The sequence below is a fragment of the Pelodiscus sinensis genome, chromosome 12 (assembly GCF_049634645.1).
Source record: "Pelodiscus sinensis isolate JC-2024 chromosome 12, ASM4963464v1, whole genome shotgun sequence".
NCBI lineage: Eukaryota > Metazoa > Chordata > Testudines > Trionychidae > Pelodiscus > Pelodiscus sinensis.
This window is the reverse complement of record NC_134722.1, coordinates 7,756,625-7,778,859: the sequence shown is the minus strand read 5'-3', so window position 1 is coordinate 7,778,859 and position 22,235 is coordinate 7,756,625. Positions and strand designations below refer to the sequence as shown.

The window sequence follows — 22,235 nt, the reverse complement described above, 5'->3', positions numbered from 1 at the left end:
ATTATAACTGTGCTGAATACCAGAAAAAATAATTAATTAAACAAATCATTTTGGGGGGGCGGGAAATTAAAATAAAATGAATAATTTATTCAGCAAATAATAATCAAGAAGCTAAACCCAAGCCATCTGGGAGTAAAATTATTGTTAATTTTTGCTACAGGTTGAACTTCTCTAGTCCAGCATCCTCGGGACCTGACTAGTGCCAAACTAGAGAATTTGCCGAACCTCAGGAAGTCAGTATTGTCTGGCAGCATTACCAACACTCCCACGCCTTCCTGGGCTCTTTGAAGACAATTAGGGGTAGATTAGAGCTAAATAAAAGCATAGAACACTGAGAGTCAGGACTGGTGGCTGTAGACAAACTTTATAGGACCACAGGAAACTTGGCCACAGCAACGATAAGTGGACATCCGGCTAACTAGAATCATGCTGGACCATGGATGTTGCCAGACCAGACAGTGCAGAGCTACAGAGCTATATTAACATTAGCACTTATAATTTTTTTCACATATGTTTGCTCACTTCTAAAAACTGCTTTGAATTTTTATGGCCTTTCTTAGTTCTTGCTGAGCAATATTTTTAGACAACGGCATTGGTTCAAGCAACTCCAGACCTTCCGCATTCCCTCTGGCAGCAATGCCACGGAAGCTTATCTTCATATTGATCGACTTCTGCCAGAATATTCTGATGTAAGTAGTTTGTTGCACTGGTTTATCATTTTTTAGATAAATTCATTGAATCGACAATTCAAATTTTCTCAAATCAACAAGAAACTCAAATTCAGTTGTCTTGGTTTGCAGTTTGGCCCATTGCACTTAGTGGTTATTTCCCACAAACTTTTCATTACGTTCTGTATTGATTTTAGTTCTAGTTTTCAGCTTTGGATAAACTGACAAGTGCAAATGCAGTAGGTAACTATAAATGAAAAGTAACCTTTCATTGACTGAAAGATGACATGATGTCATGCACATAAGCAAAACAGAAGTCTTGTTGTATCTTAGAAACGAACAGATTTATTAGGTCATGAGCTGGAAAGTGATTATGTACCAGATTGCTGACTTCTGTGTCTGTTATTGTCATTAATGTGTTACTTAAGTTGGTACCCAAAGATAAAATAAAAGCTGTAGTACCAAGAAAAAACCCAGAGAGAAAGGAGGAGTGAAAGAAAAGAGACAGAAACAGAAAGAAAAAAAAGGCTTATTAGAGAGATTTAAAAAATTTGATTCTTTTATGGTCCTTAATAGAACAGCTGTATACATTATCAGAAGTATACCTAATTAGTCTTATTTTACTGGATATTCCCAGCCATTCCCTATTGGCTGAATTATTTGATGTTTGTTCCTCTGTTTCCCAAGTTTTAAAATGGGAATAGTGATACTTATCCACCTTTGTAAAAAAGCCATTTTAAGATCCTCAGATTAAGATTTTTTTTATACAAGACCCTCCATTCAACAAGATGCTTAATTATAAGCCTTACTTTTAAGCACGTGAGCCATTTTATTAGAATCAACAGAGTTGCTTAAGGTTAGGCACGTGTATTTTACTGTATATTCCCAGCCATTCTCTATTGGCTGAATTTTTTTGAGTTAAAAATTATCTAGAAAAGTTAGGTGTCTTCAAGTCACCAGGGCTTGATGAAATGCATCCTAGAATTCTCAAGGAGCTGATAGAGGAGGTATCTGAGCCTTTACCTATCAACTTTGAAAAGTCATGGAAGTCAGGAGAGATTCCAGAAAACTGGAAAAGGGCAAATATAGTACCCATCTATAAAAAGGAAATTAAGAACAACCCAGGAAACTACAGACCAGTCAGCATAACTTCTGTGCCAGGGAAGATAATGGAGCAAGTAATTAAGAAATTCATCTGTAAACGTCAGGAAGATAATGAGTTGACAGGTAACCGTCATCATGGATTTGTAAAGAACAAATCATGTCAAACCAATCTGATACTTTTCTTTGATAATATAATAAGGGAGAAGTGGTGGATGTGGCATACCTAGACTTTAGTAAAGCATTTGATATGGTCTCGCATGATGATACCAAACTGGGAGGGATTCCAAGCGCTTTGGAGAATAGGGTCATAATTAAAAATGATCTGGACAAACTGGAGAAATGGCCTGAGGTAAATGGACAAATGCAAAGTACTTCACTTAAGAAAGAACAGTCAGTTTCACACTTTCAGAATGGGAAGAAACTATCTAGAAAGGAGTACTGCAAGAAAGGGATCAAAGGTTCATAGTGGACCACAAGCTAATTATGAGTCAACAGTGTGACACTGTTGCAAAAAAGCAAACATGATTCTGGGATGCATTCACAGGAGTGTTGTGAGCAAGACATGAAAAGTCACTCTTCTGCTCTTCTCTGCACTGATTGGATCTCAGTTGGAGTATTGTGTCCCGTTTTGGGCACCACATTTCAAAAAAGATTTGGAGAAATTGGAGAAGGTCCAGAGAAGAGCAACAAAAATAATTAAAGATCTAGAAAACTTGACCTATGAGGGCATACTGAAAGAATTGGGCTTGCTTGGTTTAAAAAAGAGAAGACTGAGAGGGGACATGATAGCAGTTTTCAAGTATCTAAAAGGTGTTACAAGGAGGAGAGAGAAAAATAGTTTGCCTTGGATGACTGGACCCAAAGCAACGGGCTTAAATTGCAGCAAGGGAGATTTAGGTTGGATATTAGGAAAAACTTCCTAACTGTTGGAGTGATTAAACACTGGAATAAATTACCTAAGGAGGTTGTAGAATCCCCATCACTGGAAATATTTAAGAGCAGGTTGGATAGACATCTATCAGGGATGATCTAGACAGTGCTTGGTCCTGCTGTGAGGGCAGGGGACTGGACTTGAGGATCACTCAGGGTCCCTTCCTTTTCTAGTGTTCTATGATTCTAAGTATTGTTCTTTATTGCAATGTTTCATATTATTTCAAATGTTTGTGGGAAATAAATTGTCAGGCTGAAAGCTGCTGTGAATCCAGATTTGTCCGTTAGGGTACGTCTACACTGCATGGCTATTTGATATCCCAAAATAGCTATCCCGCATCTGCACAAGCCACCCATTATTTCAAAATATTTTTCAAAATAATGGACGCATTATTTCGGTATCCTGGTAAACTTCATTCCACGAGGGCTAAGGGATGTCTCAAAATAGCAGGTTATTTTGAAATTTGGCGCTGTGTAGATGAACCAATTTTCAAAATAAGCTATTTTGAAATAGATTCGAAATAAGATACACAATTTGTGTAGCGCAATTTGCGTATCTTATTTCGAGTTTAGGGTACTGTGTAGACGAACCCCTAGGGTGTGTCTAGACTACATGGCTCTGTCGATGGAGCCATGTAAAGTAGTTTACCCGACATAGTCAATGAAGTGGGGATTTAAATAATCCCTGCTTCATTAAAATAAAAATGGCCACCGCGCTGTGCTGACAATCAGCTGATTTGGCACAATGTGGCAGTCTAGACGCAGATTGGTTGATAAGAGAAGCCTTTGTCGGCACAGCACGGTGGCCATTTTTATTTTAATGAAGCAGGGATTATTTAAATCCCCACTTCATTGACTATGTTGGGTAAACTACTTTACATGGCTCCATCAATGGAGCCATGTAGTCTAGATACACCCTTAGTGAATAGGCTGAACACTCAACAATAATTATAGCTAATGTCACGCATCCCTTGTTTTCTGTTTATTTGGAAGAATACTAAACAAGAACATAGTAGATGCTTCTGCTCTTTGAACCCTGGGAAACTTACCATGCTACATGATCTGAAGTACATTGGTACAATGGGCTAGATTTCACTACAATTCATGCTGGCGCAAAGCCATAGTTGCCCTTTTGAAGTAAGGGCGGAATACCAGCCATCTAAAATGGAAATCTCATGCGAGTGGCTCCCTCAGTAAATGCTAATGATCTTGGCTTGGTTAGAAACACCATGGTGGAGAAGGCTCCTATGGAATTCCTACTTCCTAATCTGAAACGAGCAAGCACAGCGGCCCTTTAAAATTCAAAGAAAACAGAGATTCATTGAACTCTTTCTGATCTCAATTATGTTTGAATTTTGGACTGAGGTCTGGAACAAGTCACCTAGCACTAATAATCAATTTCAGGTGGGTGGACTAAACTGCTGCTGCCTTGATTCTCATTGGCAATTTCTTTCTTAGGCACTTTTAACTTCACTGATGTGCTCTGCAGCATTTGCGATGTGGCCCACTTATTTGCTTAGCACCTTGTCTCAAGGAGAAAACCGTAAGAGACTACTTTATATACTGTCTTTTCAAAGGGTATTACCATATAGACCCGAACACATATACACGCAAGACATTAGATGTATCAGATTCACAGGCTTTGTTTCATGATTTGCCATTGGCACCTAGGAAACTGTTCAAGGCAGGAAGGGTTGGATACACAAGGCCAGATTAGGACTAGGAAGAAAATATTGATTTTACAGAATACAATTGCCTGCTATGCACAAGGTATTGGAAATGGTCTGGAAGTAGGCTCTCCATATTCCTGTTTTGGCACACTAACTAGTTGCTTGTCGCAGACACTGCAAAGGCATTTCCAGAAGAATTAGGGTTACCGCTGCCCTGAAGAGCAATGCAGACACTGAACCAGCTCAACTCTGGAAGGGCTCAGTTCTAGGGCACAGCACTGTACCCCCCCAAAGGAATCAACCCCCCAAATAAAAGTTTTACACAGCGAAAGCTCACCAGGTAAGCTCCCTTTATCAATGAAAGAGAGATATGCACAGTGGTTGCTGCCTCCAGGAACCACTTATTTACACTGGGTCTGACTGTAAACAATAGTGTTTTTATTAAGTTCAACCAGTACGATTTAAGTGGTTGTAAGTGAAAACAGACAGATCAAAGTAAGTTACTAAATAAAAATGAATCGAAAATGCATAGCTAGTTCTACTTTACTAAGAAACTTGTCACGTGCAAATTCTTATCCTAAACTGCTGTTCTAACTTCATGCATAAGTTTCAAGGCAGAGATGATCTTTTACTATGACTTGGGTCTTCAGCCCTCTTTAAAGTTTTTGGTATCCTCTTAGGGTATGTCGAGCAGTTTCCAAAAGGGCTGATAGTGTCCCATTGATTAAATAGACTCTCCCAGAGTGGAAATCATTTGTTTTACATCCCCTACCTTCCGTTGAAAAATACCAGGTTCAAAATGGATCCCCATATCAGGTAGTATGTTTTCCTAGAACCAACCACCTTCTGGACTTAAAGGACAAACAAGGCTGTTTAAAGTTTGTTGAGTTGATCAAGAAGTTATTAGGCTTCCAGGGCTACTGCAGTTTTGGGTTTGAACCAGGGTCTGTCACAGAGCTAACTGTATCTAAGTCTCCTTTCTGGTCTTTTCTGGTACATCCCTCAGGCTAGGTCTGCACTATAGTGTTTTTCCTGCAAAAAAAACCTGTTTTTCCGCAAATACTCGCAGAGCGTCCACACTTCAAACGCGTTTTTGCACAAGTAAAATGAAAGAACAGAGGGGGTTTTCCAGTGTAGGTATTCCTCTTTCTACGAGGAATAACTCCTTTTTGACAGGGAACAGGGATTTTTTGGGCAAAAAGAGGCAATCGAAAAAAGCCCAGGTGCCCTGGTGCCATTCTGTAAATAGCAATCAGAGTTTCCTTTTGAGAGAACCTCCATGCAGCCTGGATGCTCTCTTTTGCAAAAACTTATCGCTTTTTCGATACATTTTTGCAGTGTGGATGCTCTCTTCCGTAAAAAGCTTCTTGCACAAGAAGCCTGTAGTGTAGAGATAGCCTCAGATGTCATAGCATGCGTTCGCCACTCCGGGGGCGGAATTCTTCAATTCTCCCACTCCTAGACCGGGCTGTGCATCAACTCTTCTTTCCCGTCCCATCTGAATTCAGACTCTTGTCGCCTGTAGTTTGTAATCAGTGAAGACAACAGTAACAAAACAGCTGTCTTAAAACAAATTGGATCAATGTACCAGTAGGTTGAAAGCATTAAGAGGAGAAAAAAAAGGTATTTTAAAATCACAGTCTACAGATATATCTATTGTAGCTAAAGACTTAGCACTCCTTGATGATAACGTAGGGTGACTTCTTTAGACATCTCTGCAGGTCCCGTATGAGTGGTCTTTTCTTAACTGTGATAGTCCTTTTAATCACCTGTTTCCTAATCCTTGTGCCTGCTTGTCGAATCTTTCTGTAGGTTGGCTGGATCCATTAGGGAAACATTTCAAAGCTAACATTTCAGGCTTATATCTTAATCCTTACACATTTACTGAGGAGTGGTTTATGTTAAGCTATTCTTTCCCTTCCTGCTTGCTTTTCCTAACAACCCCCTCCATTAAACTTAACCAACATGTTCACACCCTAAACATCCCATTAACCAGATCAACATACTGTATTCATAAATTCTGACAGAGTCACTCGAGTTCTGTCTCTGGGCCTGCCAGAGCGAGAAGCACACACTGTGACAGTTGTGAGTTAAAGAGCTAAGTTGCTTTCTCTAGGGCTGTAAAAGTCTTATTCCTCTGTGGATCAGGCGCAAGAACCTGTTACACATCCTCCTCAGTGGATCACCCACAGGACAAAAGGTGAGGTCCTATTGGAAATCCGGCCCAGAATTGCTAATCATGTAAACAGTCACTACTTACCAGATTTAGCTACACACCTTTACGACATTAGTGAATATGAATAAAGCCCTTTGAAATCTCCCCTTGACTGAATGCAGCATGGAAGATGGAACATCACCAGTTATTGTAGCCTGTGTACAAGCAGCAAAATCACGTTTGCTGACAGCCAATTCCTGTAGCACTATCCACAAATACTCTCTGAATTTCTTCCTCTTGTGTCAGATTGGACCCCTGAGGCCATGGCTGCTATGGCTGTTCTCTGCCACACCTGCTCAGATTCATCTGTGGAGCTGCCCAGGGCAGTTGAGGTAAGCCACACTGACATTCCAGTTATTTTCCCAGGTACCAGCGAGCTCATGAAGAGCTCACGAAAGAGAATCTTTCTTTGGCATTCATTGTCGTGTTGAGCAAATGATTTCACTCAGCGACCCTTGGTGACGGCAGTAGGTTTCATTTTCCAGGTCATCAGCAGAAAGTGCAGGGCAGGGAATCTACTGTCCAGTCAGATCAGTGAGATTTATCATTAACAGGTTTCTGGCTTAGGACCAGTTCCTCTGCTTGTGTAAATTGTTGTAACCTGGGTGAAGTCAACAGAACTATGACAGTTTACTGCAGGGTCAGCACAGGCTGCCTAGGGGAGTGGATTGAATTTGGGCTGGGAGCCAGCAAATCCCAATGTTGTGATCATTGTATCAGACATTTCCCTTGTCTTTGGCATCTCCCAGATGAGGTAATGCTCACATTTCTGGAACTAACAGAGAGATTCCCATTTTCTGCCAAGATCAGCTGATTGCTTGAGCTTATAGCTCCTAAATTTGAATACTTGGGGCTGATTAGAGGAATTTGTTTCCCTTGTTTGATGAACAAAGCTCATGAGTGTTGTTCTTCAGGGCATTCATGGTTCAAAGGCCATCTGCTTAGCCATGCCTTTGGCTGCAGTTGAAGGCATATATGTCATGTTTATTTTAATTTGGGATAGAGTGTATTTTAAATTGGCACTTAGGATAATTCCCTTTAAGAAGTTGTTTGCGTGGGTCTATGTCTGTAAACCCTCAAGGCCAGAGTATCCTTTCAATGTTCCCTCTAATTTTTCCCTATACATGTGCAAAATAAATTTTGTTATATGCACCAAGGTATGTGTGGATGTGCACCACCAGAAACACTTGCTGATGGCTACTGCCAGCTGTGGGCACTCTGAATCTCCTGGGCAGTCACCCAAGTGCTCAGCTTCAAGGGAACACTACTAGCCAAGAGTTTTGTAAGCTGACCATATAAAAAAAGTGACTATCCACCTGCTTGTTGTTTGTTTTTGTTTTTCCAGGCTATAATTCAGGCTGTTAGAGACCAAGGAAAAAGTGCAGAATTTATAACAATGGATCCACAGGTCAAGTAGCACAAAATATGCACGGAGTCACGTTGCAATGTGTAGATGTGTGCTCACCTCCTATGTGGCTGAGAAGAACAAAAGCCTGTTGATTAGTAGAATGAATCGTTCATAACAAATAGTTTGTTTTTCTGCTTGTCCAGTGTCGGCTAACAGATCCTCTGTCCTCAGTATGTGATTTCCATTGTATATGGGATGAATATTTTTGAATTATTTTTTATTCTATGGCTTGATCATCACCAATGCCCTGCAAATATATGTTATTCAAGCAGTGTTGGTAAGATGTGATTGGCTAGATAAGCCACCTGTTATTATGCCTGCCCCCAGATTCGATCCGCAAGCAAGCTATTCCAGCCCTTTAGAGTCACGTGTGCCTTTTAAAATAGCTTTCCTTGATGGGCAGGTGGCTTTGAAAACTGCTGTCCAGAAACATTAGTGTTATCAAAATTTGGCTGTTCAAATAGTCTCATAGAGCAGATGCAAAAGGACCCCAAACAGAGTCAAAGTGAATATTTTTAAAATGCAGAGGTACATCTGGCTGGACTTTAGTTATTTTACCGGAGAGCAGGTAAATTATCAGTTTGAAGTCCATGATGATACACCAGATTAAATGTGGAGTCTGTGGCCTAATTATCCTTATTGCTTTTTTTTAATTTGTATTACAGTAGCACATATGGGCTCCATCCGGAACAAGAGAGATGGGCCCTGACACAAAGAGCGTGCCATCTAGCAATGAAATTGGTGTGGCAGCCAAAGAATAAAAGGCAGAGCCTCAAATCAGTTTTTTGTATAGTGCATGCAGTTTCTGGTCATATTAGAAGAGGGGTGGGCAATCAACAGCTCGTGGGTGGGACACAGATCACCAGGGTTAACCCCTGGTGGGCTACTGGACACTTTATTTATCTGCGTGTCCACAGGTACATCCACCGGCAGCTCCTCTTGGCCGTGGATCGCTGTTCCTGGTCAATGGGAGCTGTGGGAAATTGTGCGGACTGGGGCACTGCTTCCCGCAGCTCCCATTGGCTGGGAACTGTGATCCGCAGCCGATGGAAGCTGCAAACAGCCATACTGTGGATATGCACCTGGCAGCCTGCCAGGGGGTAAGCTTGGTTCACCGTGTCTGGCCCACAGACCGCTTACCCTGTATTAGAACATAAGAACAACCACACTAGGTCAGACCAATGGTCTATCTAGCAGCCCAGTATCCTGTTTTCTGACAATGGCCAGGGCCAGCTGTTTCAGAAGGAATGAAAAGAACAGGGTAATTTTAACTGATCCATCATCCCCTGTCATCCAGTCCCAGCTTCTGTCAGTCAGAGGTTTCGGGATACCCAGAGCACGGGGGCTGTTGATGGTCCTGTTTTCCATAAATGTATCTATGGGTATGTCTACACTACCCCGCTAGTTCGAACTAGCGGGGTAATGTAGGCATACCGCACTTGCAAATGAAGCCCGGGATTTGAATTTCCTGGGCTTCATTTGCATAAGCCGGCGCCATTTTTAAATATCGGCTTGTTCGAACCCCGTGCCGCGCGGCTACACGCGGCACGGGCTAGATAGTTCGAACTAGCAAGCCATTCCGCACTATCTGTACGCCTTGTTCCATGGTTCGAACAAGCCGGCATTTAAAAATGGCGCCAGCCGGCTTATGCAAATGAAGCCCCGGACATTCAAATCCCGGGCTTCATTTGCAAGTGCGGTATGCCTACATTACCCTCCTAGTTCGAACTAGGGTGGTAGTGTAGACATACCCTAATTGTTTTTTGAACCCAGTTATACTTGTGGACTTCACAGTATCCTGCAGCAATGAGTTCCTCAGGCTGGCTGTGCATTGTTGACCACACATGCTTCCTTTTGTTTGGTATAAAGCTGCCACCTATTAGAGAACAAGCATATTTGTAAATTGGCAGTTTGGGGAGGTTAACATAGACAATTCCTCTCTCCAGGCAGCAGTGTCATGGCTGCTTTCATCTGACAGTGGAGAGGCTGGGAAGACATTCCAGAGCTTTCTGGAAAAACACGGTTTCCACAGCTTTGGAGAAGTAAGTGCCATATTTGCATTGCATGCATGAGAAGTGCACATGCTTGCCCTTTACTCAGAGTGAAGTGCAGTGCATATTGGGAGAAAGTTGCAGGCTAGGGAACTTGCTCGAGGAACAGACAATGGTGACATATGAGCACTATGTAACTTTTAACCGTTATTGTCATGGCAAGATTAACACAACTGAAGGGAAACAATATCTAGTTTCTTAATATTTCTAACCAATTAATCTGAGATGAAGGGCTTGTTTACGCTACCGAGCCTCTAGTACAGATTAGGGATGTTAAAAAGTGGGTTATTGTGTACAGTGTAACTGCTAAAACTCAGCGGTTACATGGTTACACACACCCTCAATGGCAGCCGGCTCTCTAGGAGCCAGTGCACACTGGAAGCCGGCTTTTAAGCTAGCTCCTGGCATGTATCAGCTCCCATCTGCTGCCCCACACTCAGGGAGCCGGTGCGCACTGGTGGCCACCCCATGCTACTGCCTCTGTATCAGATATCTGATACAGAGGCAGCAGTGTAGGGCAGCAGCCGGCTCCCCGGGAGCTGGCTCCTGTTTGCAGCCCCACTCCTGGGGGAGCTGGCTGCCGCCTCTGAGCTGTCTCCCCAGGAGTGAGGCAGGAGCCTGTGTATAACCGTGAATATTAACGGATAATCCAGGCTTATCTGTTAACTGCTTACATGGCTATATGTTCACATCCCTAGTACAATCACAGTGTAAATTGACAGAGGGAGTTTTTCTGCTGACAATACTATGCCTTATGCCCATATGACATTAGTTTGCTGACAAGCACTCTTCTGTCAGGAAAGTTGCAACTACACTGGGCAATCTGCCATCACAGTTAAGCTGACAAAATTTGGTCGTACAGACCAAGCCTAAGAATGCTGATACCGCGGAAGAGGATGTGCTACTGCTGATTCAGTAAAGCTGCCTCGAAAAGAACAAGTATGTCTTTGACTCTGGTTGAAAGCCACTTTTAGGAAATCTTCCTGCAAATCATGAGGATGCTTAACGCTGGTTCTACCAGCGCGAAAGACTTGAAATCTTTCATCTGCTTGTACAGGCGGACTTGCGGGCTAAACCTTGGGCTGATGACCCTGCCCAATTGATTCCACTTCTTCAAAAAGCACTAGAGCGTGGCCAAGTTTCCAAGAAGAAAGCCCAAACATCAGTGGAAGAAGCCATTGCTGCGATAAAAGCCCCAGTCACTGGGCTCAGAAAGTAAGTCAGCTCAGTAATAGTTTGAGGCTATGTCTACACTTGCAGCTTCTTGCGCAAGAACAGCTGTTGTGCAAAAACTTGCCTGCTGTCTACACTACACACACGTTCTTGTGCAAGTAAATTTACAGTATAGCGTTGTAAAACAGGGCTTCGTCCGGAAGAGTTATTCCTCTCTCCATGAGGAATAAACCCTCTTGCACAAGAGCTCTTCCACAAGAGGGCAGTGTAGACAGGCAACATGAATTTCTTGGCCAAGAAGCCCTTATGGTTAAAATGGCCATCACAGCTTTCTTGTGCAAGAGAGCGTCCACACTGTCAAAGATGCTCTTGTACAAAAGCACATGGCGGTGTGGATGCGCTCTTGTGGAAGATTTTTTGCACAAGATCTTTTCTGCAAAAGAGTTCTTGTGCAAGAAGCTGCCAGTGTAGACGTAGACTGATTATGTGATACGGGATTGAGCAGTGCCCAGTGCTATCCCGAAGGCCTGACGCCATCTCTTACTGAGCATTTCCAGGAGGTGTTGGTAAGGGGATATGGCTGGACTGACCTCCTGGGATGATGCAAAGGTTTTATTTTGTTTTAAGTAAATCTGGTAACCTGGTTACCTTGTTTTTCAGGTTTATACTCCCTTTTCTGGTAAGAAAGGCAAGGGAAGGGATTTCCAAACGTGAACATTCAAAGGACTTAGCTATGAAGGTTTATGCCTTATTCAAGACAGCATACTGGGCTCTGGCTAAGCACATGGTTGAAGAGGTAAAATCTTATTTTATTCCTTCATGTCAGGAATGTTAAAGGGAGACTGTCAGGCTAAAGTGTGTGGCTATCCAATGTGCTTTGAGCTTATATCCAAGTGAATAGGCATTTTTCCAATGAATACAATGGGAGCCAAGCTAGGTCTACACTGGGCTCTTTGAAACACATCCACTTAAATTTAAATCTCTGTGTAAACCATTTGACTGACTGGTCTCCATGTATTCTTCATTGCTCTCCTACCTTTTGCATTTAGTTTGAGCTGTGGCACTAGAGAGACTGTTCTTATGATAATAAGAACAAAGATAATGCTGCTGTGTTTGACTTTCCACTGCTGTGCTTGAGACTGTTGGATGAATAAACCAAACCTTTTTAAATGAAACATGTTCACACACAATAGATTTTGTTAAATACGAAGAAATACATTTTAGTTCTAATCTAGTTGACAGCGCTGGTGTTGACTGTGCTGCATTGAACACCTGAAGTCACTATGGGCGTGTCTGGACTACACCTCTCTGTCGACAGAGAGATGTAGATTAGGCACATTGAAATTGCTAATGAAGCAGGGATTTAAATATCCCTCACTTCATTAGCATAAACATGGCCACCATTTTTTTTCAAAATGGAGTTTTTTTTAAAAAAAGTCAGTCTAGACGTGGATCTGTCGAAAATAAAACCTTTTACGACAGATCCTGTAAATCTCGTTTTTTGAGGAATACAGGATCTGTTGAAAAAGGGTTTATTTTCGACAGATCCGCATCTAGACTGCCTTTTTTTAAAAAAACCCTCCATTTTGAAAAAAAGTGGCGGCCATGTTTATGCTAATGAAGCGCGGGATATTTAAATCCCGGCTTCATTAGCAATTTCGATGTGCTAGATTTGCATCCCTCTGTCGACAAAGGGATGCAGTCTAGACGTAGCCTATATGTCCAACAACTATTGTCATTCCCAACAGTGTTTCTTGCCAGATGAGGACTTGTTGTTCTTCCTAACACATTTAGAGATTGGAGAAGTCTTACGGTGTAGATCAGCAGACATCGTCCTCAGGTGAAGTTTGGTGTTTTGTGTTTCTCAGATATTCTAAGCCTCTGTTTACTTCCAGGCTAGTGCCTGAAACATACTTTCATTATATTGACAATACTTTGACAGAATACATATGAGCCCTCATCCTTCTGATCCTCATCCTTTGTCTGGAAACAGGTGACAGGAGCGGGATCATGTGAGAATTACCTGTTGTGATCCCTTCATATTGGGCAACTGGTATTGGCCACCTTTGGCAGACAGGATACTGGGCTAGATGGACCTTTGGTCTGACTCAGTATGGCCATTCTTATGTTCTTCTTCTCCTCTCTTTTCTGCAGGGCGAGCAGGAGGAGGCAAATATTAGACCATCAGATGGCCTTACAGTTCCCAGAGGTGAATGTAGCCAGACCGGTTCCTTTACAACTTGAGGTGGGCGCAACACTGACAGGGGAGGCCATGCTCAGTGGTAAGGATGAGGGGACGTCTACAGGCCAAAGAGTCTGAGGTAGCAGTTTGTATAGATTCATTGATTTCAGGGCCAAAAGAGATGATTAGATTATTTGTAGTTTGATCTCTTGTATAATGTAGCCCATGGAATATTATCCCGGTGTTATGCCCAATCGCTTGTTTGGCTAACACTTGTCTTCCAGAAGGCATCAGAAGGTTTAACAGGTAAACGATATAAAGAACCGCGCAGAATATACGTGACGTTGTACCGGGAAATGGTGTGAACAGCCAGGAAGCAACACAAAGATATTCACTGTAGGATTTTCAAAAGCCTTCAGCTTTGGCTTAACTTTGTTCACAACCAGGCCCGCTGACAGGAGGCAGAGGGAGAAATTGCCCCAAGGCCCAACGATTCGAAAAGGCCCAGAATTCCTGACTGCCACTGGACTCCAGGCCCTTTAGAATCACCACTGGAGAGCCGGGCGGTATGCTCCGGAGCCCTGCGCTGCACTGAGGGCTGGCGGGGATGCCAGGCAGTCCTGGGGGTTGGCTGCCCAGTCCCACCCCTTCCAGGAGCATGGAACTGGCCCTCCCTCTTGCTCAGGGGCCTGGTGATCCTGTCAGCTCCCCTGCTCACATCCCTGGGGATCAGCGGGAATGTTCCCAATCAGTTAAGTGGGAACAGAGTCCAGCCACTGCTGTGTACATTTGAAATGTCATCATACATGTCCTTTATTACACAGATAATTTGGAAGTCAAACATCTCTCTGCTGCAATATATCAGTAAGTTAGCAGCTAAGAGACACACACAGAGCTGGGTGTGGCATCGTGATACATGAGCAGGTGCTTGAGATGCTTGGTGCAGCTAGTCACATTTCCCTACATTGCTGGAATAATTTAATGTTGGTGTTTTACTACGAGGCCAAGGCTGCATGTCTTTTTGGTGTTTTTTATGTCGCATGCATTAGGGTTGCCAAATTCCCTTTCATTACACTTGTCTTGGAATTGTCAGATTCAGGCTTTAACTTGTATTCTCATAGCTACTTTTCCAGCTTTAAAAAAGTTGGATACTTCCAAGCCCGAATATGATCACCACTTGGATTTCATACTTTCATTGTGGTAGCATGCAAGAGCCCCAGCATGGAGCAAGACCCCAAATTCTCACGTATCGGCTAGGTGGAGATCATCTGTAGTTAAAATCACCAACAACTCCGCACTGCATTTTTGTACATACCTTTTGGACTTCATGCACTCATTCCTTATGTAAATCCCATTCATTATGCTAAGTGCAGACAAAAGAAGCCAGTTATGTAATGATTTAAAATGTTCTATTTTCTGTTTTAATATCCATTTAATGGTTTTTTTGCTACTTTGGGCCCCAGGCGTAATAATTAGTCATGGAGTGGCTAAAGGAACAGCCCGGGTGTTGAAGACTATTCAAGAAGTTAGCAGTATTAAGCAAGGAGATATATTAATTGTGACAACCATAGGTGTTGGCTGGACTTCATGCTTTCCCTTACTTGGCGGCTTAGTCACAGAAATTGGAGGAGTGCTGTCACGTGGTACGTACATGGGTAAATAATTCATAACCACTGCTTTGACCAATGAATTTCTCCTCTTTATTTTTTGTGATTTTTTTGAGAACAAGTCACAGTGGTCTCAAAATAGATCTGTCATTCACAATGATTTTTTGGATTCTTTCAGAAACTCATTTCTGTTCTGCAGATGATGCTTGAGCTGGTAAATGCAAATTAAAAAAATTTTGTGGTGTCAGTCATGTGGCATTTTTTCTGTTCTCTAATCAGACAACCCTGCAAATAAACACAAGGTTAATTGCACAATTTACAACCAAAACTTGCTTTCTGGGATTATTTGACTGTTCCTCCATAGAATGTGTTTTCTGTGAATGTTTATGTTAGTGAAACCAGTGTGCTTGAATGTTTCAAAAAGCAATTAAATTCACAGATAGTTTTTCCACAATGGGCTCCCTTAACATGCGGACAGTTCTGAAAGACTCAATAGCTTCTAGTGGAATTACCCATTTTACAGATTGACAATATTGCCATAATCAATGGCATCATTCACAATGTTGCAGCGTTGACTGTGCCCTGTATTTGCTCAAGTATAGTCCAACAGTTGAATCTGAAAGTGGACCTTGTAGTCTGCATCATTTACTTCCTCTCCATCCTTTATATGTGAAGATTGTCTGCATTTTGCCCTGGCATTTGTATTCCTAGGTGTTGCTCTTTATGTGCTGACTTTCAATTGTGTTGAGTTTCCTGAAATCCCCCCTGTGTAGCATGCATGGATAGGAGTTTTTCTACTACTGTAGAAATACCCACACCCTGAATGAATTTAGCTGCCACATTGACAGAAGAATTTGTCTGTTGACACAGCTGCATCTACACTTACAAAACTGGGGGTTTTGTTGGCATAGCAGTGTCACCAGATGTGGGGGACGGGGGAAAGGGTTTCGCCCCTCTGACCAACATAGCTATTCTGGTATACATTTTAAATATAAACCAGGCCTAACATGGCAACATCCCAACTACTTATAATGTCTGTGGATGGAATCAAAAGTTTAGCAGAGCTTTGGTTAGACCCTATTTAATGTGCACAGCTTCATTAGTCAGGCATCTGAACGCATATATTACTGGGTTTCCCTCAGTGTTGCTTTTGGCTTTGCCTTTAAAAATAATAATAAAAAAATCAATCAGAAAACTCTTTAATTCAATGTTATGATTAAGACTTTAATTGCTCCATGTATGGAAATTCAAGATCATGATTTTCAGTAACAACTTAGCCACATTGTACATAAAGGAGCCTCAGTCCAAGCATCTAATTTTGCACCTGCAATTTTGTGTCGACAGTGAATTGTGGGTGCAGATAACAGCATGTCAATGTCTGGCTACCTGATCTGGAGGCATAATCTAGCAGTTTACCTGTCTAAATTCTATTAGGTGTTTCTGAAAGGCATTATGGGCAAAGGAAGTGTGGGTACAAAATGAGATGCCATTTTAAAAATATTTGGCTGATATTATATTTTAAAACATATAGTCATAATAAATTGAAGCAAAGAAATCGAGTTACGAGATGCTGTGGAAATTATAATTGTGTGTTTTCCAACATTAATGTTAATAAGATATCAGTCATAATGTTGCATGAATGTAGATCTTTCATTTGTATAAAGGTTGAACCTCTGTAGTCCGGCACCCTTGGGACCATACCAGTGCCAAACCAGAGAATTTGCCAAACCATGGGAGGTCAATATTGTCTAGCTGCATGACCAACACTTCAACTGCTCACTGGGCTCTACTCACTGGGGTAAATTAGAACTAAATAATAGCACAGAACACTCATGGAACTGCAGGAAACTTGGCCACACCCATGATAAGTGGACATCCAGCTAATTAAAATCATGCCGGATCATGGATGTTGCCAGACCAGAGAGTGCCGGATTACAGCGGTTCAACTTGTATTGATTTCTCTTTCATGCAGAAGTAGAACCCTAGCAGAACACTTTTATCCCCATTTTCAATAAAAATGATAACAAAAGTTAAATATTTGCTGAGATAAGGACATGCTCACAAGATGTTTATTAATTTACAAACCCAAAGAATGGATAGCTTTCAGTGGAAAGCTCCATTCAGTTCTTCGTTTTGATATCTCTAGGGACTGTTGGTTGTTCTGCATCCACTGTGGCATCAAAACAAATGTTGCTACAAGGAAACCTGCCCCAAGCTTTGAAAAGCAAAGTTAAACAACTTATTATGAAAAAGCCCTGAGACTAAATTTGTCTAAGTAGGGTGATGTGTTACCATTGCTGAGTTTCCATACAATACACCAAAGGGACCTTGCATGATCTGTATTAATGAATGTCCATAATATTTTCATTGTACCTTGCTGCAAAAGCTATAAGGACAACTGGTTTACTAATAACCCAGCCCTAAATGATGTCTTACATCCATGACAGGACAGCAGGTCACAAGGTGGATAAAAAAAGCCTCTAGAGACCTCTGGTGGACAAACACAGATCTTTCTTTTTCTATTATGTATCTGTGTATTAATGAAATGTGGAATTTCATCGATAAGATTCCATGTGATTTTTTTCTTGCATTCCATAAGAATTTGTGGTTCTCTGCTTTCCCATGTTTTATTTTTTCCTTCCATGGCATATAGTTCATCTTCTGAATTGTCACTGGCTGTCATAATTATTGTAATTCCTGGTCAAATTATGACTATTTTATTTCCCTTTTAACAAAGGGTGGCATATAAAGCAAAACTCCTTGGGTGCAGCTTTTTATTCTGTCTTTATATGGCACCCAGAACAATGGGTCATGGTCCATGACTAGACTCTAGAGCACGACAGTGATTCACGTAATTAATAATAATTATCTCTCTTTCTTGTTCCAGGTGCTGTAATTGCAAGGGATTATGGGCTGCCCTGTATTATGAAATGTAAGGGTGCAACCTCCTATTTTAAGTCAGGTTGGTTTCCATATTCCTTCATTTATACGCAGGGCTCTACCAAATTCATGGTCCATTATGGCCAATTTTACAGCCATAGTATTTGAAAATTGATAAATTTCATATTTTCAGCTGTTTAAACCTGAAATTTCTTGGTGTTATAACCGGTGGGAAGGTCATTTTAGTCAACATTTTTTAGAGAGAATCCTGCGCTACCTTCCCACCACCTTTAATAAATCAAGGTTTTGTTTTATAGGAGACAGAGTGATACTGGATGGATTCAAAGGAACGGTGCAGAAAATTGAGGCATAAGACTGTTCACAGAAAGGAAAGGCCTACCCATGAAACTACGATACCAATTTGAAATGGTGCCTCTTCTTTTGGGAATACTCTGTCATATGTAGAGTAAATTTGTTGATCACTTATGAATGTTGGTGGTCAAGTTGCAATTCTTCCTGTTGAGCTAAAGATTAGGTTATCAATTGAGAACTATATAGTGACCATTCATATATCATGGAAAATCAAATTTAAAAAACCCAATGGATTCTCCTAGTGATAATTTTGTGAACAATCTGTTGGATAATATCTATTCTCCCAAACTATTCATTGAAAATGTGCAGACAAAGAGCACATTAGCAAAAGGAATGCCAACTTCACAAATAATGTGAATAAATGGCTAGCTTAAAATAGTTCAGCCATTGAAAGTTAAAGCAAGTAACAATGAGTGAAACTGGAATACTTTTCCATACAGTCTATGGAACTCACTGCTACAAGATGTCATTGTGGCCAAGACCTCAGCAGGAATTAGGAAAGAGTTTACAAACATAACAACAATATCTAGAATCACAATAGTAAGGATTTAAAAAATAACTAACAATAATAAGGATTTAATAAATAGCTAACCTTGAAAGGGATAGAAACAGTTTTGGCTTCAGGGTATAGTCCCATCTCTAACTACTGGAGTTAGGAAGGGAACTTTCCCTGGGGCAAACTATTCCATAACCGCATACTGCAGAGTTCTTTGTTCCTTCCTCTAAAGCAGCTGGGCTGTGTCTAGACTACATGCCTCTGTCGTCAGAGGCATGTAGATTAGACACATAGGCAAAGGCAAATGAAGCCGCGATTTAAATGATCGCGGCTTCATTTAAATTTACATGGCTGCCACGCTGAGCCGACAAACAGCTTATCAGCGTTAGTCTGGACGCTCCCCTGCCGACATCAAAGCCCTTTGTCGGCAGCCCCGTTATTCCTCGTGGGATGAGGTTTACCGGGGCTGCCGACAAAGGGCTTTGATGTCGGCAGGGGAGCGTCCAGACTAACACGCTGAGCGGACAAACAGCTGATCAGCTGTTTGTCGGCTCAGCACGGCAGCCATGTAAATGTAAATGAAGCCGCGATCATTTAAATCGCGGCTTCATTTGCCTTTGCCAAAACAACAAATCTACATGGCTCCGTCGACGGAGCCATGTAGTTTAGACGTACCCCTGGTGTACCAGAGTCGGTGCATCCTGATCTAGTCTGCACTTTCCTTTGTTTCTAGGCATGTGTATGCAAGTTTTGTTAAATCATTGGAAATCTGTTACTTCCATTCAAGAGCAGAACTTTGCCAGCATGAATACAGCTATTCAGTCCCCAGACAACCTGCCATACTTTTGCCTAGTAAGGACATGTAAGCACTTGAAATATTTGTCTTCGAAGCCAGCTATCCTGCTGGGAGATATGCCTTGTCAAACGAAACATGCGCTCAATTTAGGAGTAATGGGATGACTTTTTCTGGCCATTATTTTACCAGAGATCAGACTAGATGGCCTAACAGTCACATCTGGTCTTAATCTATGAATCTATATGACTTGACCCAGTATGTGAATTAAAAATAAAAATAAAATTTGTATGCACCATGTAACACAATACATCCCAGGGCGATATATGCTCTTGTGTGGGGCCTTCTCTTACACCACACAGAATCAGCATTAACCAGCCTGAACAAGCTATTGCACAATTACCAGATTTTACAGCCATCAAACTGTTGTTCTTTGTCCATCAGATTCGGGGAGCCTAAGATTAGGGGAAACCTCCGCACATTGAAACAGTTATTTTTTGTTTGGTGGCAAATAATAGCTTAAAGATTAGAGAAATTTGCTTTCTCTCACCTCGGATGTTTACTCTGCTCAACTTGCCCGTCAGGATCCTTTTAACATTGTGCTTTTGGGGTTTTTAAAAAATTCTCTAGCCTTGTGTAGTCCAGGAACTGTTGAGGGACTCCACAATAAAGCTGGAGGATGTTGGGTATTTTAAAGAGAGCTCAAACATGGTCCCTAGTGATATATATTTTTTCCCCAGTACAGTCTTGGATTCCGTCCATAATCATCATCCAAATATAGACCTGGAATCCAAAGTTGTCTCCTACTTTACCCTCAAAGCTTTCCCATTTCACTTTGACAAATCACCAAGGAATATGACTCTGAATATTATTTTTAGTAGTTCAGTGTATTGGCCAATTAGGATTTTAATATAAAAATACTATCACTCTCTTCACAGTTATTCTCTTAGATAAAAAACAATTGCTTGGTTACAGACTTCACAGATCAATGTTATCACAGCTCTTATTTGCTTTGTGATATGAATGCTTAAACATATTTTTAATTTTTTGGGGGTCTCTTACTTTCATGTGACATGAAAACCACCATGACCTCAGCAGGCTATTTTCCTGTTGTTAAGACCTGAACCCTAATCTGAAGGAAACAAACCCAGCTCCTCTTATTTTCAAACAGATAAGATTTGTGAGGTTATTAATCACAGGTTCAAATGGCTGTGGTGGGAATAGAAAGTGATATACCGTTTTATATAAAACTTGTCAACATTTATTACAGAGTTGGACCATCAGTCCAGTGGGAGCTTTAGAAAGTCATTCTGTGCCTGGTGTATGATAAAGAGCGATTTAACTGCATAAACAACCATGACATCACGCTGAACTTACATGTGCTTTCATCTGCCTCCTAATGATACAGTTTCTTTTTAGTGCATGGTATTATGTTTTGATTCTTGGATGGGGGAGTTGTCGCTTCTCCTGTGTGTCCTTTAATCTACCCACCCTTTAGATAATAGAATAAAATATTATTTTTCTCTAAAATCTTTTTTTTTGTATGCATTTTGTTCACGTTTGTAGGGATAATTCTTTATCTGCTATAAATCAGCATCGTTCCAAAGAAATCAGGATAGATTAGGTCAAGATTTGGCCAATCAAATGGAATCTTGGCCAGTCCATATGCTGGAAAACAGCCACCTCTCCCACTGCTAATAATAATAAAATTGAAATGGTCCCTGCCATGCTAACATGTAACATATATACTGTGTATTTGACAGCGTTTTGTGCATCTGTCTGTCCATCTGTGAGTCTGTTTGTTCAAGCACGCCTCCAAAAGGGTAAGAGCTAGCACCACCGCATTTGGAACGGTGCTTCCTTTTATCATAACTTAATGCAAGGTCAGGGTTTGGTTTTGCCAGGACAATGGGATGTGCCTGGAATTGTAAATGGAAAAGGAAGGGTCTGGCAGCAGGAGAGTTATACAGTAGAATGACCACAGGGGGGCAGCAAGGGGCCAGTGATAGAGACCAGGACAGCTATAACCCCACTGGGCCAGCAGGGGGCAGGTATGGAGAAAGGGACAGCTATCTACTATATATTTCAGAGAGTTTGTCTGTGTGTCTATATGACTGTGTGTCTGTCTGCATCCCTTCCCCTGGCTGTGCCTGCTGCAGCTGCAGCAGCCATGGACAGGCACGTCTCACCTGGCCCCAGCCTGCTGTGGTGAGAGGGGGCTTGGGTAGTCCTCTCTTCCCAGGCAGCCTGTATACTGAACCCCTCATCCCTAGCCCAGCCCCAGAGCAATGATTTAAATGAAGAAAAACAAAAGTTATCGGAGTTAAGGACCTGAGAGACACTCGGTAAATCTTCTAGTATCTCCATATGACAGTGGGATGTGCCAGGAATTATAAAATGGAAGGGGAAGGGTCTGGCAGGAGGGACAGTTATGCTTCAGAATGACCACAGAGGGGCAGCAAGGTGTCAACTGATCATGTCCAGCCTATTGAAAGAAATATTTGTCTTTTCAATGCACACTGTTCTTATTATTACTTAGGAGCCCTACTCATGGGCCAAGCTCCATTGTGAGGTGTGTTACACAAACACAGAACCAAAAGACAGGTGAATCTGTGACCAAGCAGGGCTGAATCAGGTAATAGGCCTATTGTAAGTTCTTCAGAGCAGAGCCTATTTCATGGGTAAG

General features: G+C 41.7%; 1 protein-coding gene across 8 annotated transcripts in view; it reads left to right on the top strand.

Moving 5' to 3' along the window:
* Positions 1-19,102, top strand: part of LOC102454033 (rifampicin phosphotransferase-like) — an 86,400-nt gene extending 67,298 nt beyond the window's left edge. For 5 of the 8 annotated variants that reach the window (XM_075939969.1, XM_075939968.1, XM_075939971.1 and 2 more), the window contains 12 exons: positions 561-689; positions 4,161-4,245; positions 6,834-6,919; positions 7,933-7,995; positions 9,942-10,037; positions 11,104-11,261; positions 11,880-12,015; positions 12,968-13,059; positions 13,374-13,501; positions 14,865-15,044; positions 17,896-17,970; positions 18,206-19,101. In XM_075939969.1, coding sequence (XP_075796084.1) covers positions 561-689; positions 4,161-4,245; positions 6,834-6,919; positions 7,933-7,995; positions 9,942-10,037; positions 11,104-11,261; positions 11,880-12,015; positions 12,968-13,059; positions 13,374-13,501; positions 14,865-15,044; positions 17,896-17,970; positions 18,206-18,261 — 1,284 coding nt within the window. In that variant the 3' untranslated portion in view covers positions 18,262-19,101. Of the gene's footprint in view, positions 1-560; positions 690-4,160; positions 4,246-6,833; positions 6,920-7,932; positions 7,996-9,941; positions 10,038-11,103; positions 11,262-11,879; positions 12,016-12,967; positions 13,060-13,373; positions 13,502-14,864; positions 15,045-17,895; positions 17,971-18,205 lie in introns of those variants that run through there. The other 3 variants (XM_075939965.1, XM_075939964.1, XM_075939970.1) reach the window with 2 other exon arrangements.
* Positions 19,103-22,235: the final 3,133 nt, after the last annotated feature.